The 12,244-nt window shown below is 38.3% G+C and overlaps 1 protein-coding gene across 1 annotated transcript in view; it reads right to left on the bottom strand.

Annotated features, from left to right (window-relative positions):
- The window catches only part of LOC139479047 (adhesion G protein-coupled receptor L4-like), a 66,841-nt gene extending 54,821 nt beyond the window's left edge, over nt 1-12,020 (bottom strand). Inside the window, exon 1 of the mRNA XM_071261793.1 lies at nt 11,897-12,020. Within this exon, the coding sequence (XP_071117894.1) occupies nt 11,897-12,017 (121 nt within the window). The 5' untranslated portion in view covers nt 12,018-12,020. The remainder of the gene's footprint in view (nt 1-11,896) is intronic.
- Nucleotides 12,021-12,244: the final 224 nt, after the last annotated feature.

Below are 12,244 nucleotides of genomic sequence, written 5' to 3'. Positions count from 1 at the left end.
GGCCAGGCCTCAGGAAACATCGAAATGATAAGAAAGGTTATTCGTATTGCGTTACGTAAAGATCCTTCCAAAATGAAGTGTGTCCTATACTGCATCGTATGTTTCCTAATGTATGCATGTGTACGATGCATGTTGAATTAATCATCGTCCAGTTTACATACATGAAGATGGTGCTTCTGAAATAATGTGGAGATCGTGTGGGGACATCAGCTGTGTTTAATTACAGCTCCAGGAAGTACAAAGAAGCCTTGACATCCATTACTGTAGGAAATGAAAGGCGCTAACAGCACGAACACCTATTGCTTGTTATTGACAAAGCGCCTTCACTGTAACGAATAGTTCTTTTCCTCTCCCCGAAAGTTGAAAAAACCCAGTTCACATGGCAACTGAAAGCAGGCGAAGAACGTTACATTATGTAAGATGCTTTCAGAAACCTTATCATTGTCGTTTCCATTGACTATGTCTTACTGTTACAAAGAGGGCGTTCCTTAGACTCTGGCACTTAAGAGGTCTGAGAATTTTAAAAAGTTCCAAAAGCAAACGCAGGACAAAAATGTGTTATCTCAGTATGTCCAAGTAATTCCTTGGCTCTCAGCTTCTCATCAACGCGAAGTAGATTGAGAAATTTAGAAATTTAGAAATTCCACAACACGCCCATATGCCAGCATACATAAAATAATATTCCAATCACAGTACACTATCAAGTCCCATTGTCGCTCTTACCCAAGAGGAACTGTCGAATTTAATGTCAAACTGAAGGAACATCTGGTGGGAAACGTGGCTTTAGGCAAACAGACGCTTGAACGGTATAATCTCTTGTCAGTATCTAACTGCTTCTCAACTGCAGGACGGGGTTCATATCTGGGTTACTCAGTCGTCATCGCTGCAGCGGCAGCTGATTCTCCGGTGTCAGTGGGACTTGCGAGTTACGAGGACTGTGTAGGACTTACACTGAAGGATGACGTTAGTGCTTGTAATTAGGCAGCATGTGATAGTATGTTCCAGGGTTAAAGCGCACTGCAGTGCAGATCCAGGATGTGTATGACGTGTGACTGTTGGAGTACACTTCATGGGGTTAATGGCAAGCGAGGATGGTTGGTTGGTTGGTTTGTTGTTTAACGCCGCACTCAGCAATATTCCAGCTATATGACGGTAGTCTGTAAGCAATTGAGTTTGGACCAGACAATCCAGTGAGTGACATCATAAGCATCGATCCACGCAATTGGGATCGATGACATGCATCAACCAAGTCAGCGAGTCTGACCACCCGATCGCGTTAGTCGCCTTTTACGACAAGCGTGGGTTGCTGAAGACCTATTCTAACCCGGATCTTCACGGGTGCAAGCGTGGATGCACACAGATGTATGTATCTAAATATGTGCGTGCGTGCGTGTGCGCGCGTGTATGTATTTATATGAATATATATATATATATATTCATATAAATACATATATATAATATTGTTATAATATATAGGGGGCGGTCGGGTAGCCTAGTGGTTAAAGCGTTCGCTCGTCACACCGAAGACCCGGGTTCGATTTCCGACATGGGTACAATGTGTAAAGCCCATTTCTGGTGTCCCCCGCCGTGATATTGCTGGAAGATTGCTAAAAGCGGCGTAAAACCGTTCTCACTCACGCAGTCACTATAATGAGAGTGAGAGAGAGTGAGAGAGATTATCGTGAGACTCAAGATAGATAGTTAGATAGTCAGACAGACAGACAGATAGATAGATAGATAGATAGATAGATAGATAGATAGATAGATAGATAGATAGATAGATGTACAAATGTGTGGGAAAAGGAACAAAGAATGAAAGACTTAATAATGACTGGATTTGATATATGGATAGACAGACGTACATATGCAGATAATCATTGTTCTGCAACCGCCGTAAACCAGACACGCTGGTCTCTTGACGTTTACGAGGCATCCTCATGCTCTACTACTCTGAACATACTGCATACATTGGGGCACTGTAAATGTCTGATTCATGACAAAGTACCACCCATGTGATGTGCCCCAGGTACAACCAGTGCATCATACACACGGTACATGCCTCTGTTCACGGCTTCACTATAGCAATATAGATCTCCTCAAAACACGATAACAAGAAGGTAAACAAAAAGGTTTACACAGAAACTTTTTAAAACACACCATTATTTTAATAGGGCGTATGTTCTGTGCATATTTCAGAGAGAAGGGTGTAAAAGATCTGGAAAGAATATGCTTCGTTTTAAAATCTCGTTTATTTAAGAATTTTATTTTGAACAACATAAATATGTTATTCATACCTCACTGCATTGTTCATTCCAATCCTAAGATAATAATGATAATAATAATAATGATAATAATGAAGATGATGATGATGATAATAATAATAATGATATTAGATATTTGTTTTGAGCAATAGGCCATCCGTTGAAGCATGCTGAAAAGCGCTAACACCACTATTACTATCAATGGATCGGTGTGCACTCGATTTTCTTTCTCAGATCCCTAGGGTGTATACAAGCCAAGCTACCTGTGAGGCGCTAGTTTAACAGTCAGTCACATGGCCATCTCAACCTACCGGGTACCCATTCACTGATTGGTTAACAGCAGGCATATTTGAAACCAAGTCCCCTGCCTAAGGAGACACCACATGTGCTACATGTCCTTCAGTGTGGGACAGACCTAGAAACTCTCAGGAGTCAGACTGCCGAACACCCATCCCACTGCTCTCCGCGACCAACATCGCTTAATTTCGCCTGATTTGACAGGACCACGTGCACAGGATCAAGGAAACGTCGTATATGTATCATAGATAGCCCCTTAATGGCAATGTAATATCCATCATATGACTGAGACGAGATAATGTTGGAAGACCACCGAGGTAGCGTACAGTAAAAAGATACTAAATTAAGTTTAACTGACTTTTTTTCAATTTGATGATTTGATAACCGGAAAGAGTAAAGCGGATCTCTGAACAGCATATGCCTTATCTTTTGTCATATAACATTATGTATTAATATACAGGAATAAGGTCATTGCCAAATCATGCTTACAAGACGGCCATGGTGCAGAGACAAGATTATTAAAAAAGGCATACCGTTATTTGTATCACCTAATTAATACACACATAAATATCCCAATTCCGACGATCAGGACATTTTTTTTCTAACCATGTTAATATCATGTACATTTGTAGCCAGGTAGGCGTGCGTGTAAGAGGATACAAACACATAACGCCTAATTATACCAACCCAAGGACAAAGTTCGAGTGCAATTTTCCAAAATAATGCACTTGTTATTTGAAACGATATGGCGTCACATTGCTTCGTTGATGAAAACAATATATGACGTCACCCAGTATTCATGACATCAGTAAGTTATCTGCCGGTTGATATTTCATGTTTCTCTCAATTATCTTTCTTAAAACAAAGAGTAAGATAAAGAATATTTTTTTAACCTACTCCAAACTCGGAATTAAGGATTATCTGTCCCTCGTGAATTAGCAGTGTCAGACCCTCATGGTGTACGCCATTCCTTCACTCGCGGCAGATACTCTGTAAATACACGTAGCTCGCTGTATATTCTGTAAATAGTTCACATATCATGCTCTTATGCCGATACTGACTGCACGTGTCCCCCTTTCATGTTTAATATAATTTCCTTCTTTAGGAATTTTGGAAATATTTCGTTCCCAGTATTATCATCACCCGGCCCCCGGGCACTTTGAAGGTCAGACTCTTATTCACGTTATTTCTGACACTTCGATAAGAGCATCCGTGGTAAGATGGCATGGATCCTGATATGAAGGACAAACAGAAACAGTGCAGTGTTGTTAGGAAGCTGATGATTGAAGCCGTCATGGAAACACTTCGCGACCCGCAAAGGCATCCTTTGTTGATGAAAGTTCATCCGTATTCTCTATGAAGTTTTATAGAATCCATTTCAGTTATATAAATAGGGCTAAAACAATTCTGGCACGGGATTTAGAGTTGATTATACATATTATGGTTATGTCACTTCTTTCATTGACACTATTCCTCAACGCCCAATTAGTACCAAGAATATAACACATTTCCGTCTAACTTGGCGTTAAATATAGACACTTGAAACCACGTTTTACATATTATCAAATTATATGTTAAGTACATACTTAAATAAAGTTTCAATATTTTGTTCATTTTTCTTCTATATCTATCCATACAGAAATAGTTAATTTTAATAATATATGTCGAAATAGTGTGTGCTTCTGTCCTCTAACCATGGTGTGAACTTGAAATGAAATCTTCTGCACTCTTTGGAAACATTTAACGTTGGTTATAAGATAGGCTTGCTTGGCAAGCTGTTGCCAATTGCCCTTACTCTTTTATTTCCTCACACATTAGCGTCTCAGTTTGAACGGCTGACCATTGGCTATACCTCATTTAAATTAAACACAGTCTTGTACCACATCCATGGATACTTTTGTATGGTGTCAAATGGATGTTGGTGAACCTAACTGACTGATCTTGGCTTGAAGCATGTTGACGTCATGATACAGACTCATAATGACATCCCTTTGGAAAGATAAAAAAGTTCTTCTCCCCTGTTGATATCGTGATTTTTGCTTCTTTGCTTATGAATCATATTCAACTTTCTACATATATGCTGTTGTTGAAGCATTCCATAACTTGACATGTAGAAATGTCTAAATTAAACGTGCCTGAAAATACTGATGCCAAGAAAAAAGGGAACAGCTATACTTGGGGTTATTTGTGCGTGTGTGTGTTTGTTTGTTTGTTTGCTTGCTTGCTTTTTAACGCTGCATTCAGCAATGTTCGAGCTATATGACGGCGGTCTGCAAATAATCGAGTCTTGACCTGACAACCCAGAAATTGATATTATGAGCAATGATCCAAGTCGTCGGGGTACATACGATAACCTGCAATTATTTAAGCCGAGCCTGACTACCAGTTCAATTAAGTGTCCTCTTACTACCATCGTAGGTTGCTGAGGACCTTTTTCTAACCCGGAACACAGTGAGCACACTGACATTGTACTTACAGGCATATTTTTTTTAATTAAAAAGGAACACATACAAGGCAATATTTGTTTGTACTTATTTTCATATTTATTTCCACATTTTTACTAAATGTTACGGTTTTTTTAGGTATCAGGGATTGAATGAATGAGCTCTTTCATTATATTACACAGTACCAAGACATGACGAACTATTTTGACGCTGAACCATCCATCCAAATATACGAGACAAGAGGAAGGCTGCTACATATAGGTCTATAGGTCAAATATTTCACTGAAACCGTGAATATTCCAAGAGTTTACAACACACAGAGTTGTTATTTGATAGAGTCAACGTTTTTATGCGCGTTGAAGACTACGCCACGGTAAGAGATTCGTTTTAGATTGTTGTTTAGCGTACCACAAAGACACTCTGAAGCATCTGTCTTTGATTAGATAGCTCTCTAAACTCAGCCATCATGAATGAACGCAGACGCCTAAGTCTTTTTTACTTTGACTTGCATATTGTTCACAAAGACATTGACACAACACGGTCTATTTTGTGGTTCAAAACATCGTCACTAAAACTACTAGGCTGATCCCCTCTTAGCATCAGTATCTTTAATAAAAAAAACTTTAAAAATTACCACACCTAGAACAACATGCGAAAATGAGCAGAAAAAACACATACCAACATGATTTAATACGAGACCCTAAATGTTTGTGAAAAAATATGGGTGTGTTTATTTTCACACACTGACAAATTTACATCAGCCTATGCCTAACAAATGACCAGTTGATGTTTTGTGAGCATGTTGACAATTGAAATAACATTGCTACATTACGTGTTTACAGCATAATTACATGTAGTTTAGTACCACGTCTGTGTAATAAACGTTATTGTTATTTAGACAATGGGCCATAACAATAAGGCTAGGACAAAAGTCTACAATGGATGGCCATTTTACATTCTCATTGTTTTGACAATGTCATAAATAAACACATGTGAATAGGCCATCACATATATTCGCACACAAATGGTTCTTGGATAGAGCAAATGGTGTGTCACCGTAACAAACAGGACAATACGTGTTCTTTCATAGGCATAGTTGGCGAATGACAAATTAGACAAATTTATGGAAAACAACTTCTTAAATACACTGTAAAAGCGACGTTTTGGTAAAAAATCCTTAGTCTTCCTTGACAGCGATATAAGGAACCATACCGTAACGTCGCTATAAAAGTATGGTAAAGAACAGGTCATCCATAATTTGTATCTACTTAGACAATATATGTATGTTGCTCCAATATCGTTTGTTTCTCACCGAAGACATATTGTGGAATGTTGATGTTGGCACATGGGTGCCTATGCTTATTATAGCTCGTAACCTGACAAGGATTGATATGTGAGATATCAATGGGTAATAGTTGATCATCATATGATGTTATTTGACAAATGTATATTCTTACAACAGGAAGAGGAAGAAGTTGAACAAAAAAAGAAAACAGAGAGGTAATCCAGAGCTCCAGATCAGCTTTTGGTGTTGTGGGTATTTTACCCATGCATTTTAGAATCATTGGGTATCAGTAATTCCACCTGCGTATTCAAATTTCTGTTACCCACTAGTTTTTACACATGTGGGTATTTAAGTTAAATATTTAAAAACACCATTCATCTAGTCCCTGCAAACTGGTGTCGTGTGGGTTCGAGGGCTTTATAGGACTCAAAAATACCACGATACTTCCACAAGAAAGTGTGATGGCAAATGATCATGATGTAACTGTCATCGTGGAGTTTGGCAAGGTTGACGGAATGCCCGTTTATAATTTCAAAATAAGTTGCTGATTTGCTAATCGAATACGCAGGGTTACTTCACAATATTTTGATGATACGCACAAGTTTTATTTTTGTAGCGTATCTGTAATGTTCGTTGCGTACTTGATACGCTTGGGTTATATTTTACTGTGTATTTCTGCATTTCTGATGCGTATTTCACGCAGATACGCAGCTTATCTGCAGCTCTGCAGATACAAAGCAACAATAAATCCACACCATACAGATCAACTGGACATGGTGTTTATACCATTACATTCTTGAAAAAATAACCACCGTAGTACGAAAGTTTAATAGGCGTTTTAAAACTACCAATATCACGAATTGGGTGTAAGGTTAGGTCAAGGGTTAAAGGTCAATTGAATGTCAACACTCCAGACAAGACATCAAACAGACATACGCTGAAGCCATCGGGCTGTATCGTGATTGCGACATGTTTTGGCTGTTTGGGGAGACTGATGCCCTTAATTGAAATCCTCAGTAAACACGTCAAAGACATGAAGGATTGGATTCATTATAGAATGCTCTTGAGTCGTCTTGGGCATGCGCACAAGGTGATTGCGCAGCTTAAAATGTATTATACTAATACTGTTTTAATGAATGTAAACTTTACAACCTAAAAAACAGATTGATGTGGACAGGATGTTTGTTGATTTGAATTTTCAAAGTGTAAGAGAAATTAAACGTGTACACGCCTATCGTTTTCAAAATATGATAAGCTATTTGTATTCGGGAAATGATGCATGTGTATTTTGTCTCTGGGTTGTTTGATTAAGGTTACAACATTCGGAGCCTCAGTAAAGATTTCAAAAAGTTTTATGATAGATACGTGGAGGACATAGTTTTTAATTAGATGCATCAGTGACAAAATGATGTCCGATATAATTCCCTATTTTGACTTATGTTCCCGTGAACAACTGAATATTGGCATGCCCTTGCATGTGTTTGTGACGGGTGTCACCGTCGGTCAGGATACGCTCACCTTTTCGCAAACACCTTGTATCAGCTCTATGTATTATCAGTATTTGATAGTGAGTCATAGAGTTTTACAATAGATTCTGATACCTTACAAAAAAACATTGGTTGTTGTCGTTTTTATAGTAATGTTATTTAGAAAGAATTTAAAGGGTTACACAGAAAGAATTTATGTTATAATTTTATGGTAATGTGACAAAGGGATGTGGAGATATCCAAAAACTTACTGGCGTGTATGAATAAAACATGATATGTATGAGCACTGCCATTGTTTGAAGACGTGTGTGAATTGGTAATATGACTGAAGTTAAATATTCATTGCAAGAAACAATTTAAGAGCAATAAAACAAGACCTTGTGTTGAAAGCCCAGAGATCGCTCTGGATAAACAAGCCGTTACTTGCAGCTGAGAGTAGATAAAAGTAAGAAAAGCATATATTTTCAAAATATTTTCATAACATGGTAAACAATGAAAGGGTCGCACTATCTCATTACAAAACAATTTTAAAAAAACAATTCCAGTTATAACAGGTCCATGCTAAGCTAGTCCTACGAAGCATTTAGATGACGTGGAACGTTGCTCATAACATCAATCACTGGTTTGTCTGATCCAGTTCGTTTAATTACAGGCAGCAGTCAGACAGCTGGAATATTACTGAGTGCGGTGTTGAACAAACAAACAATTTAAAAATCAAATGACATAACATGTATATACACACATACAATTGAATTTGTAAACTTAATTACAGTTTAATTATTTCCTTCAATTTGTTTGTATTCAATTAATAAAGGCAAATTTAAAGCTATTAATATCTAAGAAATCAGGAAACAAGTATTCAAAAAAGTAGTGAAGGTGTTAACAATTATTTAGTTATTGTGTATTTCAAACAATCGCTGAATGAATAATTGAGACATGCATTTCCCATTTTGTCAATGATACGTTGCCACTCGTTTCCTCACAGCAATCCTCAAGTAGTTAAGAGAGTCACGGGCAGTGACACAACCTGACACAATATCTGTCACGGTAAGCTTGTCCGGATGAGGCGACAGTTCAACACTTCCCAGCATGAGCAGACGGAAAAGGCTGAAACTTGGGATGTGGTCACTAAACCACTTAGAGATGTGGTCACATTTTAACACTGTCATATATGACGTACTCCTAAATGTGATTTGATTGCTTGAACGTTAAACTCTTACATGTTAAAACACACTTTAGGCACGTTTGAATCCACGAAGTCGAATCTAAAATCGTATTACTAATAGTATCGTGTTGATAATGCTTTAACATTTACTAAAATTGATGACGTGGCGTAAAACTAAAACTTGTCTCCATGTTGCATTTTAGGTAAATGGTTTTCACGTTAACTTGATTAACTGATTATACCAACCTTGCCTCACAGACCTTTTACTTCTATTGTAACAAACATACTGTGATAACCGGTCTCCCTGGAGACCCCGGTATCCCCGGGCCTATTCAGTGATGTCAAGTGCCAAACTGTTATTTTGACGTTTTGTATATTAATTTTAAACACTCGATATGTCACCCTGATAAGATATGGCAATCTGGGTCTCATAAACTGTGTTAGATTACGTCCATGTAAATATGCATCCCATGTAGAAGTTTTGAAAGATGACATATATACAGACATAGAGATAAACCTTATATATGACTGGTACCATCCCAACGTCATACACCCCCAATCACTATATTCTATCTTACTTCCTCAGTATAGCCAGGAGGCGTAAAACAGTAAAACTGTACTGTTTTATTGTCATTCTTCCGTTTTATGGATGTCAGTTGCCGAATGGTACGCAACGCCTTGTGAAATAATTTCACACTTGGCCAAATATATATATATATATATATATATATATATATACATACATACATACACACGTGTGTGTGTGTGTGTGTGTGTGTGTGTGTGTGTGTGTGTGTGTGTGTGTGTGTGCGTGCGTGCGTGTGCGTGTGCGTGTGTGTGTGCGTGTGTCTCTTACAATTTTATAACAGTTACTTTGTCGTTTAAGCAGATTATCCATGGTGTCTGGTACAGTAGACAGCGATAGGTGGTGGATATAAAGATCCTTCACGAACAAGGGTTGGTTGATATGAAAAATGTGAGAGTTGATGTGACGCCTCTTTGAACAGTATTCCACATATATCCGTGCCAGCTTGATGTGGGAGGAAAGCCCGAAGTGATGCAGGTTCGCCACGATTATCTTTCTAGCTTTGTCAGCACCATATCCGTGCTCGTGGGTTTCACCGAAGTGGTGAACGTCTGAGACCTGCATCACTTCGGGCTTTCCCGTTAAGCTGACACGCCGTGATATAACTGGAATACAGTTAAAAGCAGTGTTAAACCCAACTCATCCACCCACTATTTACGTAGTTTAGGACATGTATGCTATTCCCATTATAACAGTGGTTAGTGAGTAAGTGAGTAGTGATTTGAACAGTATTTCAGTTATTTCACGGCGTGTCAGGGTTTAAACAGTAAACATAACGAGCATAAGGATGGTAAACGTGTACCTAATCTCTGACTCACTGCAATCTACAAGAAGCAATATGTAACAGCCCAAAGGTAAGTACGTAAATAACACACAAAAAATATACATACGTAGGCGCAAATTACACTGTATGTATTTTGAGCCTCCTTTAGTAAACTTTTTAAACGGAATATATATTATGTACATGTAGCGTAGCGTATTGCTGATTGCAACGCTCGCTCTAATAGTACATTGTTGGCAGTTAATAATAAAAATAATAATAATAATATGATTATTATTATGATGATGATTATGATTATTATGTCTTCAAATGTCAGTGGGAGTACACAGTATCGTAATAGTGAGGTCATGAAAACTGTCACCGCGTCGTGTCACATGGTAATGCTACCGAGGCCACAGCATCATTGTTGTTCGAGGGGCTTACTACACATAGATGGAAGTCGTGACACTGTCAGATGCAGCCGACCGTGAACGGGATAATATATTAGAACATTTACATCCCCAGCTTAACATGACACCTGACTAATAAAGGCGTGTAGCGTATTTTGTAACAGTTTCTATAGTTTCACTGTTTCCTCTCCGCTACAAGCACCGGCCTCCTTTTACTCCTCAGCGCTGTGCCTCGGTGGCATTGAATATGTGCCTTTTCGGCTTTATGGAAAGGATGACTTCCCAAAACATGAGAGTGATGCTGTTTTGAATGGCTGGTAACATTTTGAAACTTATTTGTTAAACGAAACGTTGCCATTGGTCAATGGTAGTGTCCAGATACAATACGACAATGATTAAGTCCAATTACTGCTGTATCATTATTGTTATAAAGATATTTATAATCTCAAAATGTGTTATTAATTCATTTTTACATTGTGTATTTCAATTTGTGTATTTTTCGATATCACATGTATACTGATATAAAGTACGTATAATTTCAAAATATCTTGCCGAAAACATATGTATTTGTCTATTTCATGTCGATATCATGACTGGTTTTAGTTAAGTGAAACTTAATCGCTACACAATACATGATCATGTCAAGATAATATCAATATCAGTTGAAATGATTTGGAAAGGCATGGTACGACACACACGTTATACAATGCATGTCAGTATCAAGACTATCAGTTGCGGTGTTAAACAACAAGCAAACAAGACTATCAGTATTCAATGAGCTGTGATTCTCGTCACCCCCGACTCATGTATGTTTTGAAAGGCCTGCCCCTCCTTTAGGCGTAAAGTTATTGGACCATTTCCTTGTTCTATGAAACAAAGAACTGTTATAATCTGCAGGCGACAGCCTGGAGCTATACCCTATTGTGACTCATACACTCTGATATAATGATCTCATTGGATATTAACACGAATCAATTTCGTCTCGATTTGAAATTGAACAGCACCATTTGGGATTGACTGATTGTCAAAATCAGCACGAGACATTGTCATTTATAAAAAAATGAACTTAAAATACAAATAATTCCTGTTACCATGACAATACAGATGCTTGATTCGTATAACCATCTTGCTGATCTTAGCAGCGCCACTGTCTCGTGGGAATTCTCATGAAATTGACATGAAATGTACAAATGCTACTTACCTCCATCTGAGAATATTAGGAGAGCACATATCACACAGTATATCCACGAACTATCCATTTTGCTTATAGTTAGAAATCGACGACTACTGGCATCAGCGCTCGCTCGCTTCCTTACGCTCATATAACTGAGCGCGGCGCGGTGTCGGGTTTCCCGATCTTTAATTGGCTCAGTGACGGAGGCGTCACGTGACTGTTGGGCGTGCGGCGAGAGCGAGTGAACGCTTCCAGGAGACTTCGCTATTGACAGGAAATGATTATACAAGGACGGACGACAGCAAGACCCAGGAATGAACGACACACTATTGTCTTATGCACGTAATAGACGTATTTGTTTTGTCTGTTTCATGG

This window comes from Haliotis cracherodii, unplaced genomic scaffold, assembly GCF_022045235.1.
Source record: "Haliotis cracherodii isolate W230 unplaced genomic scaffold, xgHalCrac1.p SCAF_4, whole genome shotgun sequence".
Lineage (NCBI taxonomy): Eukaryota > Metazoa > Mollusca > Gastropoda > Lepetellida > Haliotidae > Haliotis > Haliotis cracherodii.
The sequence above is the reverse complement of the archived record's forward strand: the minus strand, read 5'-3'. Positions and strand labels throughout refer to the sequence as shown.